We start from the raw sequence: 21,325 nt of genomic DNA, 5'->3' as shown, positions 1-21,325 counted from the left end.
TGTAAGGCACCTAAGTAGGTCTTTGGGTATATAGATCTAGAGTTTGAGAGTTCTAAGCTACATACAGATTTCGGATTTGGGGACAAAAGGCCCCACATGAAGCCATACGTATGAATTAGATCATCTGGTGAGAAAGTAGAGATAGCCTAGAACTGAATCTTAGTGAATAGTGGCTTTTAAGGGAAGGAAGACAAAGAGAAAGCAAGAAAGGAGACTGAGCAGGAGTGGCTAAAAGGGGGAAGAAGAAAGTAAGGACAAGAGAGTCATAAGAGGGAGTGATCAAAGATGTGGAAGCCACAGAGACCTCTTCCTGCTAGATTATGATGCCCTTGTAAAATAACACTGTATTATCTTATCTAGTGAGTCCTACAGTTAGATGATTATCAACGTTCCCAGACTAGCCTTCTTAAAATACACAGAATTAAAATTGCTAGGACAGATCCTGTGAATCTGCATTTTAAAAAAATCTAGATGATTCTGAAATACAGTTGGGTTTGGGAACTATCAATTTAAATCACTTGCTTATTCCAAAAATCAGAGATATTTAATTAAAAGGAATGGACACAGACTCAAAATATAAAAATCTAGGCATAATGTCAGAATTGAGTATATGTTATAATTGCCCCTTGGGAGGAATAAAGGCAATTACCCAAACTTTTCACAGGTAAGCCTTAAAATGATGCCATAAGAATAAACGGATCCCCATAGTAGAGAATTTATAATTTTTAAATACTTAAAAAAAAAAAAGCTAGTGAATAACATAAAGAGCTAGGATTAAATAATTTATTTAAAGGAAACATTCCCCATAAATCTTTTATGAATACACATAACAACATTATATATATTCATAATTGGAATAGAAACACTTTAAAAATTATTGTGAAAAACAAGAGTGAGATGTAGGAACAACCGTGCCCTAAAGAAATCTGGTTTACAAGATAGGAATGTTGAGTAAACAATTGACTTGGAATATCAGTTGAAGCTAAACCTTTTTTTTCATTACTCTGCATAAAAGGAGGAAAAGAAATTTATTAAACTTACAAATTTTCCAGATGTCAAAATTGGTCTGGTTGATTAATTCATCAACTTAAATTCTTTAATTCTGTTTTCTAGTCCTAAGTACAGTAATTAAATATAAGTCATTGATCAACAATGAATGAAGGTGGAGTTCTAATTCCATCCAATGAGCTTTAATATATATATTATTTTAAGAACAAGTCCTGTTCCTAGCTAAGTAAATGAAACTTTCCTTTAAGGAACAAGCGCCTTTTTAACAGATTCTGGAACTCGGCTTGCATAGTAGTCGTAATTCCTCAGCGTGGCAAGGACCCCTGCAGAGTTCATGTGCTTCACCTCCTTGTTGTATTGAAGGGCATTCCCATGGATATCCGTTAACTTGCCTATCAAAAAAACACCAATACAATGTTAATGGCTAATTGGAGCATGATGTTTCCAGTTATTTATTTATTTTTTTTAAAGACAGAGTCTTGCTTTGTTGTCCAGGCTAGAGTGAGTGCCGTGGCGTCAGCCTAGCTCACAGCAACCTCAAACTCCTGGGCTCGAGCGATCCTTCTGCCTCAGCCTCCCGAGTAGCTGGGACTACAGGCATGCGCCACCATGCCCGGCTAATTTTTTATATATATATCAGTTGTCCAATTAATTTCTTTCTATTTATAGTAGAGACGGGGTCTCGCTCTTGCTCAGGCTGGTTTTGAACTCCTGACCTTGAGCAATCCGCCCGCCTCGGCCTCCCAAGAGCTAGGATTACAGGCGTGAGCCACCACGCCCGGCTCCAGTTATTTTTTTTATTTTTATTTTTTTTTTTGAGACAGAGTCTCACTTTGTTGTCCAGGCTAGAGTGAGTGCCGTGGCGTCAGCCTAGCTCACAGCAACCTCAAACTCCTGGGCTCGAGTGATCCTTCTGCCTCAGCCTCCCGAGTAGCTGGGACTACAGGCATGTGCCACCATGCCCGGCTAATTTTTTATATATATATATCAGTTGGCCAATTAATTTCTTTCTGTTTTATAGTAGAGACGGGGTCTCGCTCTTGCTCAGGCTGGTTTTGAACTCCTGACCTTGAGCAATCCGCCCGCCTCGGCCTCCCAAGAGCTAGGATTACAGGCGTGAGCCACCGCGCCCGGCCTCCAGTTATTTTTTTAAGTACATTTTGGTTCCCTATCCACGAGTAGCCAATAAATTCTGGATAAAATAACATAAGGAGTGACCAGAAAGGTTAAAATTTTAATTCACTTGAAATTTAAGACTATAGAACAATTTTAACTGAAGGATAAATTTTTTTCTGTCTGATTAAAATGAATTTTATTTAGTATTTTCAATTTTTTTTATTTCTTGGTATCAATTCTCCAGAGGTGATCACTTTTCTTATTGCTTATACTATATCACCGCTATTCACATTTTCAAAAATGTTTTCTTCATTCTACTGTTTATCTATTTAGAGACAGGGTCTCACTCTGTCGCCCTTGGTAGAGTGCAGTGGCATCATCATAGCTAAATGAACCTCAAACCCCTGGGGGCTCAAGTGATCCTCTTGCCTCAGTCTCCCAAGTAGCTGGGATTACAGGCATGTGCCACCATGCCCAGCTAATTTTTTCTATTTTTGGTAGAGACGGGGTCTCCTGTTGCTCAGAGTGGTCTCGAACCCCTGAACTCAAAATAAAAAAATTTAGCTGGGTGTGGTGGCATGCTAATTGAGGATTGCTTGAGCCCAGGAGTTCAAGGTTGCAGTGAGCTAAGATTGCACCGCTGCACTCCAGCCTGGGTAATAGAGCGAGACTCTGTTTCAAAAAAAAAAAGAAAGCTAAAAATAAAGGCTCAATTAAATTAACTGTATGTAGATCAAAGTTCAAAAAAGAGACTAAAGAAGAACAAGTTTCCTAAAAATCTACTTTTTTTTTTTTTGAGACAGAGTCTCGCTTTGTTGTCCAGGCTAGAGTGAGTGCCATGGCGTCAGCCTAGCTCATAGCAACCTCAAACTCCTGGGCTCGAGTGATCCTCCTGCCTCAGCCTCCCGAGTAGCTGGGATTACAGGCATGCGCCACCATGCCCGGCTAATTTTTTATATATATATCAGTTGGCCAATTAATTTCTTTCTATTTATAGTAGAGACGGGGTCTCGCTCTTGCTCAGGCTGGTTTTGAACTCCTGACCTTGAGCAATCGGCCCGCCTCGGCCTCCCAAGAGCTAGGATTACAGGCGTGAGCCACCGCGCCCGGCCTAAAATCTACTTTTTTATCTATGAAATGAGGGGCTTGGACTGGACAATCTCTAAATTTCCTTCTAGCTTTTATATCCTAAGAGTCTAAGTGAAGTAATATTACTGAAATATTATGTCTTAGCATGATATAAAAACTCTAATTCCCTGAAATAAAATGGACTAACCTCCCACAGCATGTAAAATAACTTCTGGAGCACAAGTATCCCACTTCTTACATCCAGGACTTGCAAATACATAAGCAGAGGCTTTGCCTTCAATCAGCTGAATAATCTGTAAGGTTAAAAATAATTATCCCTTCACCATAAATGACTGAGGTTCAAATAAGAAAAACTGCTTGCTTGCTTCTATCAGGGATTTTCCATCAACTCCTTGGTTAGAGTTAACTTAGGTAAATAGCTTTAACTACTAACAACTTCACAATTTTCTCAGAAGGTTGGAAGCCTGAACAAAAGAATGGGGGAAGTAGACAGAAAGGAGGCAGGCAGGCAGACCCATCCTCAGGGTCTGCAGAAGAAAGGTCTAGGAAGGAATCCAGGAGCGTCCCTGGGAAAATAAGGCCCTTGGCAAGAGGCATGGGGTCTTATCCCGAAGATTTTCATTAACACAAAATCTTTAAATGAAAAAAAAAGACTTGACTCTTAAATTTCTTTAAAATTCTTTAAATGTTGCTAAAATGTGCTTTTAGTGGCAAATTATAATCTTAAATCCCTTCTCTTAAACTCTTTATGTTTTTACAAAAACTCCATTTTCCCTTTAATATTCAACTACATTTCAGAGCTGATCACAGACCTTATTCCTACCTTATTTCCGGCTCCTCCCACTCGCAGCACGTCGTCAGGGTTCATGGCTGTAACACAGTCAGTAACCAGCTTGTTGCTATGGGATCGGGTAGTTGTGATAATGTGTTTCCCAGCCGGGACTTCTTTCAGTTGAAACCCAAAGGCACCTAAACCTAAAATTCCCCAGATGGTCCTCCCCAACACAGCATCTGGTCCTGCCTATGCAAACGAGTGAAACAACAATAAAGTTTGTAATCATTTGGAGAAAAATGTTAGCCATAAATGGAATATTTAGTTACATGGGCATCATTATTTTTTTTAAATAAAAGCATAATAATGTTATAAAATACAAGAATAATACCACTGACAAAGAATTTTTCCTGGGAGAATCAGCTGATTATTCTCATTGTTTTTGTTAATAGTTTCAATGGTAATGATGGGAAGTTTTGGTTATTCCTTGGAATCCTCAGGAAAATAAATATCATGTACTGATTACTGTTTTTCTATGAATCATCCAATGATCTTTTGGTTGTATCTGAAAATAGCCATTTTTCAAAGGTACTGAAGTCCCCATGGAATGAAACACCATATATCGATCAGTACTTTTTATTACCTAAGGAACAATAAGGATCATGTTACTATGGGACTAGGTAATGATGAAAATGTATTTTGCTGCCATAAGATAGAGCAACTGAATAGGCTGATAATGATACAAAAGAGTAGCTATGCAGTGGGATCAGGGTTAAGATTTTATTGACAATTGTAGTGTAAAATGACAATAATAATGCATTCTTAGAATCTCCATTTTCCTTTGCAGAGTTCAAAGAATTTTCAACCACATTATTCTAACTATACACTTCATATAGAAAAAAAATAATGTGTATCTCATGGAAAGTAAAACTGATATATAAAATGATTAACAAAGTCATCAAAATGTGATATTAATATAGTAGACATAAATCGTAGACATACAGACATATATTTTACTGAATACCAAGCATGTACCAGGTACCATACTAAGTGCTTTACATGTATTATCTCATTCAGTCCTCAAAGCAACCCATGAAGTATATATTATCATACTTATTTTAAAGATGAGAAAAATGAGATTTGGAATCATTAAGTAATCGGACTAAGGACTCTAAGCTTAGAGTAGTTCATAATACACAACTGGGCTTATCTGTGTTCAAAGCCACCATTCTTCATCACTAAATTAGACTACCTGAGTTTTTCCATCAAAACGTTTTCAAACATATCTTACTTATGCTACAGCAAGTACCCTGGGGGCTGTTATACTGAAACATGCTTATGTTGCAGATTTGGCTCCCTGGGAAGCAGACTCTGAGACAGATGGGGTGTTTGTTATGTAGTCACTTGAGATCAACACCTGTGGAAGGGAGCAGGTGTGGACAGTGGGAAGAAATGAGCAGCAATGCAGGCCGAACAACAGCTTTAGCTGACCCTATGGAGGGCTCTGGAGCTAGAGTGGCCCTTCAGGGTTGTCCCAAATTAGGATGACATGCCAGGTCTTCATACTCCTGCAATAATCGGTCATTGGGAATGGATTGCATTGGGAAGCGATGTGGCCCTGGGTGAGACAGCTTTTTACAGAGAAGGGAATCGCAGAAGAGGCTGACTACTGATAGTGCTCTCTATAAATGGGGCAACAAAGGAAGCAGAGAACAAGCACCAGGTACTCAATATATGTTAGTGTGCTTCCTCTGCTGCCTCTTGACTCTACATTACAGGAGAGGCTTGGAATCTGAAAAGTACAGATGGCCTCTATGGTGGCTCTAGGTACTCATTAGGCTTTATATTTAGCTTGATTGCTAAGACTAATTCCAAGCTCCCCAAGAAATCTATTTATTAATTCAACTCTCCAGTTATTCTGGGGGGAAAAAAGAGAAGCAGACAGTGGACACAAATATTCTGGTCCCAAAAGTCACAATTCCCTCTGTAAATGAGTATGTAGGCAAAGAGGATGGGACCAAGGGATCTGGTGTCTGGGTGAGGTAAGCTCAATCCCATGGTGCAGACAGCTGGCCTTCCTCTGTGCTCCCGACTTGCCATCTCTCTCGTTACCTTTTTCCTTCAAAGGCTCCACACCAATTTTCTGAGGGTAATAAAGGCTGAAGTTTCATTTTACTGATGAGTTAAGTAAGCTTCTTAATGGTTAAGAAAATAGCTCTGATAAATAGAGTGGGTTTCTATGTACCATGCCACACTGTTTCCTTTCCAGTGCCCACCCACTTCAGTATTTATTAGAAACAACAATAAAGTTTCAATTGTCAAGTCTTTTTATGTGGCTCAAGAGCTATAAAGAGCTATAAAGAGAAGAAATACAGGCTGGGCGCGGTGGCTCACACCTGTAATCCTAGCTCTCTGGGAGGCTGAGGCGGGAGGATCGCTCAAGGTCAGGAGTTCGAACCAAGCCTGAGCAAGAGTAAGACCCCATCTCTACTATAAATAGAAAGAAATTAATTGGCCAACTAATATGTATAGAAAAAAAATTAGCCAGGCATGGTGGCGCATGCCTGTAGACCCAGCTACTCGGGAGGCTGAGGCAGGAGGATTGCTTGAGCCCAGGAGTTTGAGGTTGCTGTGAGCTAGGCTGATGCCACGGCACTTACTCTAGCCTGGGCAACAAAGTGAAATCTGGACCTGAGTTTGAATCCCAGCTAATTGGGTGACCTTCGGGCAAGTTAATTGCCTCAGTCTCCTCCTCTCCTTTAAAATGCAGACAATGGTTTCTTTAAAGGGTTGTGGTGAGTGTATTAGAGATAATACATGTGAATCCCTTGAGCTTGGCAGCATACAGTAAGCCCTTAATAAATTTTAGCTATTATTATGATGATAATTTAAAATTGAACCGTTAGCCTGAATACTGCCAACACAGCCAAGCAACTTTTCTACTTTTATTTGTTGCAACGAATTTTAAGGCATAAGCAAGAGACAAGGAAAAGAGAGGACAAAGAGAGTGTACAGAAGGGAATGAAGCGAGGGGGGAGGGAATGAAGAGGAGAAGCAGAACAGGAGAAAATGAACTGCACGTGGGATGGGCAATGACGCCTAGAGTACCACAAGTTGCCTACCTCTTTTTTACCTACTAGCGGAGCCAAAACCCTAGCTATTTTTCTCACCTTTGCTTCATTCCTGTGTTCCCTTAACTTCTCCTTTTCATTGTTCTGTGGAAAATGAATATAATTTTTCCAATCTCAGAAAGTGATGAAAATTATTAACAACTCTTAAGCATGAAGATTTGTTTTAATGAAATGTGCCATGCATTACCATGTTTTCTATGAATTAAATGCCCCTCTTCTAAGTAATAGCATTAACTTAAAGTTTAAATAAAAACCACAAACTAGTGTCTACATATAATACCGTATGAACATTAAAGTCCTATTAAAAGACTTAATGGACACTTAAGCAATTCAATATGACTTTCCCAATAATGTATATTTATTTTGCTAAATCCTAAGACATGATTGTAAATAAAAATTATAATCACACAAACAGCAGGAAAAACATTTATATTAGAAGTAAAGATTAATCCTGCTTTTAACTCAAATTGGAAGTTCAGAATAGTCTTCACTTTGCTTACTTTGTTTCTCCAAAGCTCTATCAAGGTCACATTAATGTAAATACCTTAACTATTTTCTCTCAACACTTACCCTTAAAATTTAATGTGATTTAATGCTATATTCTTGCTTTGAAATTACACTAGTCTCTTGCTTCTAAGGCACATATTTTCTTTGAACTATAATAGAAAGTCAAAGCAGATTAGAAAAAACAAGAGAAAAGAGTGCAAGAGCATATTTAGTTCTGTTATCAATACTCACTATAATTTTGGCAGTATGCAGTATAACCTGGAAAACAACATAGCTAGCATCTTTTCTTGGTTGAAATGGTTCATTTCTTCAATATGCTTCAAGAACCAGCTATAAATCAGGGGTCTTGATGACCAAGCTAATCAAGAACGATATCAGCAATTCCCCAACTTTTGTATGTGAATCATAAAGAATATATAAAAAATATATAGTATATACAGTGTGTCTGTGCACACTCACATATATATATATACATTCCTAGTTCAAATACCCCCAGGGGTTCTGGTTCGATATTTCTAAGGTATGACTTGGGAATCTTGAAAAGATTGAAAAGCTCTCCAGATAATTGTATGTGCAACCAAGCTAGAAACCACTGGATTAGATAGTATCAGGAATCATATAACACTATAATTATTTATCTTAATAAAATGTTTTTGTGTCACTTATAGCAATACCTGGTAGTTGTAGTATGGCTGGTTAATAATTCCTGCTATGGCTTTTCCTTCATAAGCAATTCCAATAAGAACTGTGACATTGTCCAGAAGACCTATAAAGAAGAAATGAGTATCACTTTGCCAGGTTATGACTCATCATCAATACATCAATTGCTCCAAGTTATTTTTGCAGTAAAGGTATGGAATTTGCAATGATTCATCGTGATCAATCCTACTTATGACAAAATGCACAAATTATAAGAGAACTGGACAGAGAAACAGAATGTGGCTATGACCACTTAATTGAATTGATAATCATGGTCTCATTAATACAATTTGTAAACCAATTAAATAAAGCAACCATTATTATTAGATTTCTCTATGCCTCTTCTGCCACCATCTAACTCATTCTTACCTGCAGAATCACTCTATCTTCCTGGATTACTCTCTAGACTTGCACTTCAAACCTTTAAAGCAGGGTTTCTCAGAGTGGGGTCCATGGACTACCAAGCAGCATCAGAATTCACTCATGTAATTTTTTAATACAGATCTTCTCAGGCTCCTTCCCAGAACTAGTGCATCAAAATCTTTGGAAGTAGGGCTCAAGATCTAATGAGCTTTCTAGGCTGTCTTATACACATTAAAGCTGTCTAGAGTTTTCTTATTTCTCAATGGATTATAGAGATGTTTTCAGTCCACACACTGTATGTGTCACTCGTTATAGATATGTGTCATCCAAGAACAGCGATAGAGTTTTTTTCTAATAATTGTGAGAAATTTTCTTTTTTTTTAAGCCAGGAAGCTGGGAACCAATGTAAGAAAACCTGTGTAGATCTTTATTTGAAAAATAGAACTTTTAAGCTTCTAAAACCTAACCACTCTGGCTCTGAGCCTGTTTTTTTTTTTTTTTTTTGAAACAGAGTCTCGCTTTGTTGCCCAGGCTAGAGTGAGTGCCGTGGTGTCAGCCAAGCTCACAGCAACCTCAAACTCCTGGGCTCAAGCAATCCTCCTGCCTCAGCCTCCCGAGTAGCTGGGACTACAGGCATGCGCCACCATGCCCGGCTAATTTTTTCTATATATATTAGTTGGCCAATTGATTTCTTTCTATTTATAGTAGAGACAGGGTCTCACTCTTGCTCAGGCTTGTTTTGAACACCTGACCTCGAGCAATCTGCCCGCCTCGGCCTCCCAGAGTGCTAGGATTACAGGTGTGAGCCACCATGCCTAGCCCTGAGCCTGGTTTTGTTACCAATTTTAACTTACTGCTTCCTAAGTTTTCTAATCTTAGGTGACTTCAGACAGGAAAATGTTGTACTGTGTTTCAAAACCCATCTTTAAAAGGTGAGGCTGTGAAGCAAGACATAGGGGAGAATCCACGTGATGGTCATAGGATGGTGGTGGTGGCACAGCGGGGCAGTACAGCTGCGCTTGTCATCACTTTTCTACCCCATTAGAGTTGAGGGTTCAGGACAGTCCCTTTGGTGAGACAGGTTTAATACATTAGTTACTCTCATCTGGGGGACATTAGAATTGTGGGGCTGGTAGACTATGTGGGGGGATGGTATTTGAAGGAAATGAATGGTTTCCCTCTGTCTTAATAACCACTGATGTATGATAACAGCTACTATGAACACAAATATGGCTTTTGGGAAAAACATAAAACATGATACCAGCTTTCCATACAACAAAATATCAAATGTTTACAACTAACCATCGTATTATTCTTGTCCTACTACTGTCAAATATGAATACAAAAAAAATACCAACCTTCAGTATATTCCTTAGTACCATCCAGAGGATCAACCCAGACCACAAGCTAAAAGGAGAAAGAGAGATAAAACATCTAAATCAAGCATATAAAATCCCCAAAATAGACTAAAACTATTCTTTTTTTCATTTAAAAAATTATGGTTGGCTTAAGCCAACATCATCTGTTTTATGATAGCAAAAAAACCTTATTGTTTTGTAATCATGGAAAATGTTCATTTAAATTAGAGAAAAGTCTGATTTAAGAATTTTAAATGTGAAATGCTTAACCAATAAAAATGTATTGTCATTTGAACACTGAGCACAAGGCCACAAATACAATAAGCTCTAGATGGTGGTACAAGGAAAACTTGCAAAGTGGAATAAAAATGTTTTCAACAATGTGTGGTTGTTACTTTTTTTTTTTTTTTTTTTTTGAGACAGAGTCTCGCTTTGTTACCCAGGCTAGAGTGAGTGCCGTGGCGTCAGCCTAGCTCACAGCAACCTCAAACTCCTAGCTCAAGCAATCCTCCTGCCTCAGCCTCCCAAGTAGCTGGGACTACAGGCATTCGCCACCATGCCTGGCTAATTTTTTGTATATATTAGTTGGCCAATTAATTTCTTTCTATTTATAGTAGAGACGGGTCTCGCTGTTGCTCAGGCTGGTTTCGAACTCCTGACCTTGAGCAATCCGCCCGCCTCGGCCACCCAGAGAGCTAGGATTACAGGCGTGAGCCACCGCGCCCGGCCTGTTACTGTTTTTTAAACACAAGTGCTGATTTTTAAAAATGACAGTCTGATTATCTTAAAGAGACAGGACGTATAAGTTAAAGAAAAATGAATGGTTCATAAAACTAGCAGTAAAAGAAATTCCTTCTCCTTAGTACCTTTTACATGATTCAGGATATGCTGCCTTTAACCCCTAGAACTTTAACGCTGGCTGTGAATTTGTGAGTGAGGGCATATTTCTGATGGAAGATGACGTTTCTCATTTTCTTTGTATCCTCCGTGCCTTACTCATAGTAAGTTTTCCATGAATGTGTGTTAAATGATTTATAATTAGAAAACTAAAGATTTCTCAGTGATCCGTGTTTAAAAACAAACAAACAAACAAACAAACCCCCAGAAAACTAAAGAAGTATGGTGGTTATCCAAACTCATAGATTGAACTTAAGCAACTATAAAAAGTGGGGTGATTTTTATGACATTATAAAAATATGAGGTATCAACCTCTTTCATGTCCTTCTAGCCCCAATGACTAATGTAATGGTTTACTACCAAGCTTAGTAAGAACAAATTAGATTATCTTCCTAAAAGTATTTTTAACAATGGTTTCAGAGTAGAAAGAAAGCCAATAGGATAATAAACAGAATTCTAAATTCCATATGGTTGCCTGATACATCTATGGTGGCTCTGAAAGATTTCAACGTCCTGGTTGCCCCTATTTTAAAACTACCAGCTTTTCATTTTATAGGCAAATTTCATTTCCTTTACTATGGCAAAAAAACCCCCCAAAAACAACATGCAGATTAATATAGAATTAAGTATAAATATGGACCATACATCTTCCTCTTTAATATTACTGTACTGTGATGGGCATGGTTGCTTCAGTATTTCTTCCCACTGACCATCTTCAATAAGTTCTTGATCCACTTCCTCAGGAGGCAGATCCTAAAGCAGAGATAACACTAATGGTTATGGTTATGAAAGTTGTTTTGTGTTTACAGAGTACACTTTGTCTCAGAAGAAATGCTGCATAAGAGTTTTCACTAGTCCTTCCTGTTTACCATTTATGTTTATTTAGAGCTTTAAAAGCAAACCTACTAAAATGGCAAAAACAATCATATGAAGTTTATCAAAGTTTAAATGGTCCCATCCTCATTGTCCTGAACAATGTTTAAAAGGAAAAGAATTTTTAAATATTATAAACTTATTTAAACAAGTGGCTCTGACAGCAGACACTTCTAATCTCTCAGTTAACATGAGATGTCAATTCCTTCACTTTCAAAGTGTTACAGTCTTTGCAGAGGTGTGCAAGTAAGCCTAATTTTAAAAAACAAATGAATAGCAACAATATAACCCATTTTATTCCAAAATTCTAAAACTTTGCTCAACTTATAGTTTGTATAAGCTGGGTTTTATAATGGTAACCATATCTTCTATGGCCAGGAATTAAGACATGTGGCCTAGAAATGGACCAAAATATTTTAAAATCAGATATTTCCTCTAAGTCCAAGGAATACAATAATTATTTTTGTGTTTAAAACAATAGATACAATGCTTAAAATCATCACAGTGGTATATAAATTATTACGGTGTCAGTTATAAATCTATATGGCAAACAGATTTAAAAAATACCATGTCTCTGACAACTCTTACCTCTTCCCCTATAATTGTTAGTTTGGGGAATTTCCGTGCCAGTGAAGAACATATGCTCATCTGTACCAATCGATCTGCTTTGGTCTGCAGGTCTGTTGCACAGGTCTGTAACAAAGAAAGCAAATTTTATTTTATTTTTTAATTAACTTTTTTTTTAGGGGCGGGATCTTGCTCTGTTGCTCAGGCTGGAGTGTAGTGGCACAACTGTAGCTCACTACAACCTCAAACTCCTGGGCTCAAGAGATTCTCCCAAGTAGCGAGGACTACAGGCACATGTCACTATGTGTGGCTAATCTTTATTGTAGAGACAAGGTCTTGCTATGTTGCCCAGGCTGGTCTTGAACTCCTAGCCTCAAACAATCCTCCCACCTCACCCACCCAAAGTGCTGGGATTACAGGCGTGAGCCACAGCACCCAGCCTTAAGAATGTAAATTTTAGCAGAACTAATGTGAAATAAGTTGTCCACTGATTACTAGTGCATAAGTGACACAGGATTTAGATTATACTGTCAGTTTTTAGATTCACAGAACTTAACATCAAAAGAGTCCACTAGTTTTTCAACTTGGTTTTTCTCAAAGGATTAATAGTGGTTAAAGTTTGGAAAAGAGCTTTTAACTAATTTAGGACATTTTCTTCCCCAGCTCAGAAATTTCTTTCTTTCTTTTTTATTTTATTTTTTTATTTTGTTGAGACCTTCTAAAAAAGACAAGATTAGTAGCCTTCTGAAAGCAGCTGTATTACCCTGCTGGTTTATCACTAAGCATGCCTGTGGTTAACTAAAACCTCTTTTCCAAATAAATTTGAATCAGATTAACTCATACAACTTGAACATGAATATAGGACCTTACATTACTCTTGTTATAATATCTTGTTGGATTTGGTTCACTTTTCTCAGAGGTTGCAACTATTTCGAATACTTACTCTACAATCAAATATATAACCTAGACCTCCTGGATTTATTTTATTGACAAATTTGATAACTATGATTTTGTTTTTTTGAGACATGGTCTTGCTCTGTTGCCCTGGCTAGAGTGCAGTAGTGTCATCATAGCTCACTGCAACCTTAAGCACCTGGGCTTAAGTGATCCTCCTGCCTCAGTCTCCCAAGTAGTAGGGACTATAGGCACATGCCACCACACCCTGCTAATTTTTCTGTTTTTTATAGAGACAGGGTCTTGCTCTTTGTTCAGGCTGGTCTGAACTCCCGGCCTCAAGTGATCCTTCCACCTTGGCCTCCCAAAGTGTTAGGATTACAGGTGTGAGCCACTGCACCTGGCCTGATAAGTATGCTTTCTACATTATCCTCTTCCACAAAATTTTTGAGAAGATATATTCCATACATTTTTTAAAGTATATATAATTTTAGGCCGGGTGTGGTGGCTCAAGCCTGTAATCCTAGCACTTTGGGAGACCGAGGCGGGTGGATCACTCAAGATCAGGAGTTGGAGACCAGCCTGAGCAAGAGTGAGACCCATCTCTACTAAAAATAGAATGAAAATAATTGGCCAACTAAAAATATATAGAAAAAATTAGCCAGGCATGGTGGTGCATGCCTGTAGTCCCAGCTACTCAGGAGGCTAAGGCAGGAGGATTGCTTGAGCCCAGGAGTTGGAGGTTGCTATGAGCCAGGCTCATGCCACAGCACTCTAGCCCAGGTGAAAGAGCGAGACTCTGTCTCAAAAAAAAAAAAAGTGTATATAATTTTATGATTACAGCACAGAGTTAAGGGCTGTGTTTTGTGACCTGCCAACAATGATCCTTTTCCAGGTTAAAATGAGTCAAGAATTTAAATTTCTGGGTAATGCTATTCACTCAGTTATGAATACATCTAACAGTGGCTCAGTATGGAGCTGTCATCTATGTAACTATGAATAGTTTGAACCTTTTTAAAAATGGAAAATGAGAGACTATAACAAATATTTTGCTGAAATCAAGATACCCTGTATCTATTTGCCAAAGGAGCAGGCCCATAAATCTATCAAAAAAGGAAATGAGATTTCACTTGTTCTTATGATTTTTATTTTTAAAAGCAGTTATGTTGAATGGTTTATAATTCACTCACATAAACTCATTTCTAAGTTGTTTCTTACTCATGTATATGGCTTTCATTTTTTCCTTATGGTAATGAACTTAGACGCCTGACTTGTAAGCGAGAGACTTAACTCACTCTATTTTAAAGATCTTGGATACAGGAAGTCTGAGTCATTTTCAAAGCAAATATGGAGCCCATTTGAACCACAGATTTTGCAGTCTCCATAAGGGAGCCATGAATTATAGTTTGTCTAAATTTTTACATCCTTTAGCTAACCCTTAATGGACAAAAATAAAGTTCGTATGAAAGGAGATGAGAGTTTCAGTACCTTTTCCACAATACCCAGGTCTCCTTCAGCAATAACACGTCTGACTATCACTCCTGCCTTTTGGGCAATAGAATATGCTGAGGCTACCAACCGCATCAACACAGTATGACTAGAAGCCATGATCAGCCCTAAAAAGAAATTGAGAAAAATGTTTTGTTAGTTTCAAAACTAACTACTGGTTTTATTTACACCGGTTCAATTCAACACATATTTGTTGAGTGCTTACTCAGGACTGCTCTCATTAACTGAGCAGGTTCTTTAATATTTACTAAAAGAGATTTGGAAAAAACCTCAATTTCAGCATTAACTCTCTCAATGAGTTCTCTATTTTTCTTTCTGTCTGCAGATGGGGTATTTTGAAGGATAGGAGAAACCTGCCCAGGCTGCTGAGCACATGAAAAAGTTTGTGTGTCAGCTATGTAAGGTGCAAAGGCCATGGAAGGTGCTTCATGGACTAAAAATATAAATAAGATGCAACATTTGCCTTTGAGGAGCTAATATTTTTTTTTTATTTTGGCATATTATGGGGGTACAGATTTTAAGGTTTCAATAAATGCCCATTTCCCCCCCTCCCCCCAAAAGTCTGAGTCTCCATCATGACCATCCCCCAGATGGTGCACATCTCACTCATTACGTATGTATATACCTGCCCCCCTCCCCCTTCCCACCTGCCCAATACCCTATTACTGTAGTACCTATGTGTCCACTGAGGAGCTAATATTTTTGCAGGTTGTGGGTAAAATAATGCAACCTAATGTCTATAGTAGAAAACTAGTGAGTGCCAAGAGAGGTACAAATAGAGTAAGGGATGCAGGTGTACATGTAGGGTAATTAAAAGAGGGAGGAACTGCACGTGATTAAAATTATTTTCTGAAAATCAGTGAGTGTATCTTTAGAGACTGAATAAAATTTAACCTGCTGTTATTTACCCCCATCCTCATTAGTAGGCAAATAAAGAGAACAAGCCACATCACTAATTGGAACAAAGACCAATCATCTGGAAAAAAAAAAATTGGAAAAGTCATGAGTATCAGAGAAGATCCTAATTCCAGTGAAATAAGTGGGGGAAAAAAACAGCCTTTGGAATGAAGTATATTGCTCTTTGAAAATAAAAATTCAAATCCTGTAATTTTAGTGACTGGGATGCTGGGATGCACCACCCAGATGCCCTTCAGGACTGCAAGACTTACTTTCCCAGATGCTGAAACTGCTGCCAACAGATGGCCCTTAGCTGCCATCTTTCTTTGGGAATTTATCTGCTGAGAAGAGTCACTTCACTTGAAACATAGCAACAGGGAGGTTTAAAGGCCACTCCCCACACCAACTGGTCTGCCACTTCAACTCTGAAGGGCCATCCCAGCTTCGGAGTACCCAGTGAGCTCAACTGAGTCCTTAGGTGAAACTGTATCACAGCTCAACATCTCCCCCTTCTACTACTTTCTTCCCTTCTTCCCCTTCCCTCCCACAAGTGATCCTAAGAACACTCCCCAGTAAACCTCTTGGACTTTATCTCTGTCTCAGAGAGTTTATGGAGAACCAACCTATGGCAAAAACTCTCCCACCTCTAAATCAAATCAAGTCAACATTATTTCCCTGAAATAAGGAAACACAATTATTGTTCCCTTTATATAAGGAACATATATAAAGGACATTATAAACCTCAATTCAGCAACAGTCATTGTTCTACCACCAATTTCTGATTGAATATTTGACTTGAAGTGCCTTTTAATCACTTTACATCTTTTTTCTATCATCCACATTTTTTTTTACTTTTTCTTTCTTTCTTTTTTTCTTTGAGACAGGGTCTTGCTCTGTTGCCTGGGCTAGAGTACAGTGGTGTGATCATAGCTCCCTGTAGCCTCAAACTCCAGGGCTCAAGCAATCCTCCCACCTTAGCCTCCTGAGTAGTTGGGACTATAAGCATGTGCCACCACACCTGGCTAATTAAATTTTTTTTTGTTTTTTGTAGAGATGAGATCTTGCTATGTTGCCCAGGCTGGTCTTGAACTCCTGGCCTCAAATGATCTCACCTCAGCCTCTCAAAGTACTGGGATTACTGGCCACCATTCCCAGCCTATCATCCACATTTTATGCACAAGAATAAATAAACAAGTGAAGTGTTTGCAACTCTTCAGATGGAAGATGGAATTGAAAATGATGTAAGGTAAAGAATACCATATTATGACCAATAGCTGTCTGGAATTAAGATGAAAATAAAATGGGTTTCTATGTACAGTTGAGCAATATGGGCTTGAACTGTGCAGGTCTACTTATACATGGATTTTTTTTTTTTTTTCAACCAAATGCAGATAGAAAAGGGATGTGAAACCCAGGTACGCAGAGGGCCAACCTTTTTTTGTATATAGGTTTGGCAGGGCCATGAGACTTTCACATGTGCAGATTTGGGCATAGGTTGGAGGTGTCCTGGAACCAAACCTCCTGGTATGCCAAGGGATGATTTTGTTTGAATTCTGTTTATCTTATTATGTTATAATAAGGCTAGGTTAATTTTCTTAGCATACTAGGTGTTACATGTGGAATAAACCAGTTATGATTATTACTAATTCAGAAGTACCTCAGAAAGAAAACAGGAGAAATAATTTAGCAAACACTTTGTTGCCTTTACCTCTACTCCCTGATATCCATATCCAGCCATGTATTTGATTTACTCTGCACTGGAAAGGTAATCTTAGGGCAATTATTTGTTCTACCCAGATGTCTTAATCACTGAGTCTATTTTAATATGTGGTGCTATGCTCATTCAGTTCCCATGTTATATAAGACTTCTTTTGTACCAGGAAGATCATTTACCTGTACTGTATGGTTTTATTATAACTTTTCACAGATATCATTTAACTTTGAGCCAGTTAAACAATTATTTGAGCCTTGTCAGGCTTCATAAGCGACTAAACTATTAACCCTTGTATTAGCCAAGTCTATGGAATTTCCTTCCAAAAAGAAACTCTCAGAGTTTGTCTACTACCTTCCTCACAAAATGTATATTTTTGAACCACCGTTTTTGAATCACTGTATTTATGAACCACCATTTAAAGCTAAAATCAGTTTATAAGATATAAGAATGGAAAAAAATAAGGTTTGATTTAAAGCACAACAATGACTTATAAGGAAATTTCACAAATCACTTTAGGGTGGCAAATAAGGAAAAAAGTACTTCTCTGTTTCAAACTGAATTAGTAAGTAATGAAATATTACTTATTCCCTAGCCCTAATAGCTTTCTTCCTTATTGTTTAAACAAGTGAATACAATGTTGATCCTTGGTATAAAAAATATACTTAATCGTATTATTAATACCAAAACACAAAATCTGTAAAAAAGGTTTCTAATAGGCTTTTTATTTGTGCCCCCTTCAGGACTCCAAATGAGGATATCTTTTTGATGGTATAGGTGGATTAAGAGGAAGGCCTAGCTACAGGCAAGTTAACTTCCTTGAAGCAGTTCAAATTCCACCCATTGTATTAATACTTCTTCTCTATCAGGTTTAGACCTTCTGGGTCTTAAAACACTACCTTATGTGAACATGTCTTTCTGAAAGCTTAGTCAAAAACAGCATAGTGGTTAAGGGCATAGGCTCTAGAACACACTGCTTGTGTTCAAATACTGGCTCTGGCACACATTATCTGTATGACATTGAGAAAGCCACTTATATTCTCTGTGCCTGAACCTATACCAGCTCTTTTTCATAATATTCTGGGCTTGAGGCTTAGAGTAGACATATAAAAAGGTTGTGTAACAAAAGGCAATCAACCTTACACCCCCATCTACTCAAGAAGTCTTTACAACTGCCAACAGGACTAATTCAGAAGGATGAAAAACAACAGGAATCAAATGATCAGTTTTTTCTCGTATTAAAATGGTGAGCATATGAAGATTAGGAACTAAAAATGAATGATTGAGTTACTGATCAAAGTACTGAAATTATTTATCTTTTGAAACCTGGCCAAATGATAATGTTCAAGGTCATCTGGAAAAATAAAAATGTGAACACAACACAAATTTTTTTTTTTTTTTCCTACAGGTAATACTGCATACAACACAAATTTTGATAAAAGAACAATGAGCAGAGAGATATTCCCTTTACCATTCATCAAAATATCATAACATTATAGTAAGTTACTAGTAAAACTATAGTAATTCAAAATGTTTAGCTAGTGGGATTCAAATAGATTCCAGAAAGAGATACAAATATAGTAAAAGTGATATTTCAAATCATGGGGGAAATTCAATTGTGCATAAATGGCAGAACTGTTGCTAACTTTTTAAAAAAAAAAGTTGAATCCTTTTTGCATTCTTTATATCAAAATATATTCCAGCTCTTGGGAGGCCGAGGCGGGCGGATTGCTCAAGGTCAGGAGTTCAAAACCAGCCTGAGCAAGAGCGAGACCCCGTCTCTACTATAAATAGAAAGAAATTAATTGGCCAACTGATATATATATAAAAATTAGCCGGGCATGGTGGCGCATGCCTGTAGTCCCAGCTACTCAGGAGGCTGAGGCAGTAGGATTGCTGAGCCCCGGAGTTTGAGGTTGCTGTGAGCTAGGCTGACGCCACGGCACTCACTCTAGCCTGGGCAACAAAGCGAGACTCTGTCTCAAAAAAAAAAAAAAAAAAAAAAAAAAAAAAAAAATATATTCCAGGACAATGGATGGTTTTTATTTTATTTTATTTTTTTGTTTTTGTTTTTTTTTTTTAACTTTCCTCTTCTACTGGAAGTGGATGGTTTTTAAAAGTAAAGAATGAAACCTTAAAAGTATGGGGGAAAGACTTACAAATAAACAAAACTTTATAAACTTTATGCATAAAACTAAGAATCCATAACAGCATATAATAATAAATTTGACTATATAAAATTAAAACTATATAACTGAAATGCTATAAACAAGGTAAACGGATAATTGACAAAATGAGAAAAAATCTTGTATCACATATTAGGCAAATGAGCTAATTTGTAAGGATCTCTTATATATCAGTATGTAAAAGATGAATAATAGAAAAAATGAGCAAAGGACAGCAACAGGCAATTCCTAGAAAAAGAAAAGCAATGGCCGTGAAATACCTGAATATTCAGCTTCACTAATTAAGAAAGAAATGCAGACCACAACGAGAAATCATTGCTTATTTCTAAAATTGTCATAGATAAGAAAAAGCTTGTCCCCGTTTGCAAGTGTGTGGGGGAACATGTTCCTGAGCATTGTTGGTAAGGATGCAAAGCGCCAGGAGGATTTTGAGAACCTTAATAAAAGTAAAATGTACACATCTTTTGAACCAGCAAATATATTTCCAGGGAAACCCAAATAAATCACGCAAGTTTACAAATATGTACAAATGACAGCAGGAAGAATATCTGCAATTGTAATGAAATTTAATTTTAGGCATAAGGCAGTTTCTAAATTTGGGTGCACCAACAAATGCAATGTCTAGGTTTGCCTTGTTGCTTCTACAATATAGAGATGTACTTATAAAAAGATCCCAGAGCATTAAAAGCACAAACAATTAAAATGTTGACACTCAAAGACACTCAAAGGTCCGAAACTGGAATATCTGGGAAGGCAATCTGATTCACATTTTTTTTAAAAACATAAATCCCTTGAAGAAACTACTCAGATCTGCTTAAGATGTCCCCTTGCCCTGAACCTCAGGGGAGAAACTTACCGTGACAAACCTGGAACAACAGACCAAAGACAGTTCGCGGGCGATTAAAAACGCGCTATCTAGACACGGGTCCCTCGAAGCGTCCAGTACCGCGCTCTCGTGCTATCAATAGGTCATTTGGGGCTGGACGGCCGCCCTACCTCACTACTGAGCATGCGCGAAATCCTGCGCAAGCGCAGAACGGGCACTGCGCATTGCTCTTTCAGACTCCCGACCCAAACGAAAATTCCACTTCGTGTTTTCTCCGAGGTCCTCGTAGGTGCTTGTTACCCGGTGTAAAAGTGAAAGGTGTGTCTGCTTTTAAAGATTGGCTCTGGCTTCAGGTGTCTTCCAGCCCACTTTATGCAATTTACATTTTTTAAAATGCTCCTTCGACTAGTAATACAGCTCTGCGGTGGCAGCTACTTAACTTCGAACCCGTAGGGGGGCCATGGACTGGCTTCAGGAGGTCCAGCACACCTCCACCTGCATCTCCATCTCCATCATTCTTCCTCCCCAACAACAGCAAAACAGCTTTATGCAGAATTTTGTTAAAGGTACCAACTTGGTTTTGTTTTGCGTTTTTAACTTTTATGAAGTTCTTAAAAGGATCTGTGACCCAGAAAAGTTAAGGAGCAACTGCCCCATCTGCTTTTTGTTTGCCCTTCTGCAAACCCTGGGGGATTTTCTCTTTTTCTGGCCTGGTGTGAAAAGTCGGTGATTATTTGGTTTTCTGAGGCAGGGAAGAAAATCTATTTAAGATTTTTATTGCCCTGCCAAAGTAAAAAAAAAAGCAAAACCAAAATCTGTTTGTTTTTTCATTTAGGCATTCACCGGATATTTAAGGAGCACCATTTTTGAACCTGCCTGTGTTTATGTGTGTTGGAGGGGGCAGATATTAAAAAGCAGGGCA

General features: G+C 38.0%; 1 protein-coding gene across 3 annotated transcripts; it reads right to left on the bottom strand.

The window, feature by feature from the left end:
• Positions 1 to 771: 771 nt before the first annotated feature.
• Positions 772 to 20,582, bottom strand: BPNT1 (3'(2'), 5'-bisphosphate nucleotidase 1). Of its 3 annotated transcripts, XM_075997047.1 has the most exons (10): positions 20,434 to 20,582; positions 14,763 to 14,890; positions 12,402 to 12,506; positions 11,586 to 11,693; positions 10,044 to 10,092; positions 8,298 to 8,389; positions 7,156 to 7,200; positions 4,037 to 4,234; positions 3,401 to 3,506; positions 772 to 1,400 (listed from the first exon to the last, which is right to left on the bottom strand). In XM_075997047.1, the coding sequence occupies exons 2-10, from the start codon at positions 14,880 to 14,882 to the stop codon at positions 1,252 to 1,254; spliced, it is 972 nt and encodes a 323-aa protein (XP_075853162.1). In that variant the 5' UTR covers positions 14,883 to 14,890; positions 20,434 to 20,582; the 3' UTR covers positions 772 to 1,251. The 3 variants fall into 3 exon arrangements, with proteins under 3 accessions (XP_075853162.1, XP_012646953.1, XP_012646937.1); XM_012791499.3 differs by lacking the exon at positions 7,156 to 7,200; XM_012791483.3 differs by lacking the exon at positions 14,763 to 14,890.
• Between the last annotated feature and the right edge of the window lie 743 nt (positions 20,583 to 21,325).

Source organism: Microcebus murinus, chromosome 23, assembly GCF_040939455.1.
Source record: "Microcebus murinus isolate Inina chromosome 23, M.murinus_Inina_mat1.0, whole genome shotgun sequence".
Lineage (NCBI taxonomy): Eukaryota > Metazoa > Chordata > Mammalia > Primates > Cheirogaleidae > Microcebus > Microcebus murinus.
This window is presented reverse-complemented; position numbering and strand designations above follow the sequence as displayed.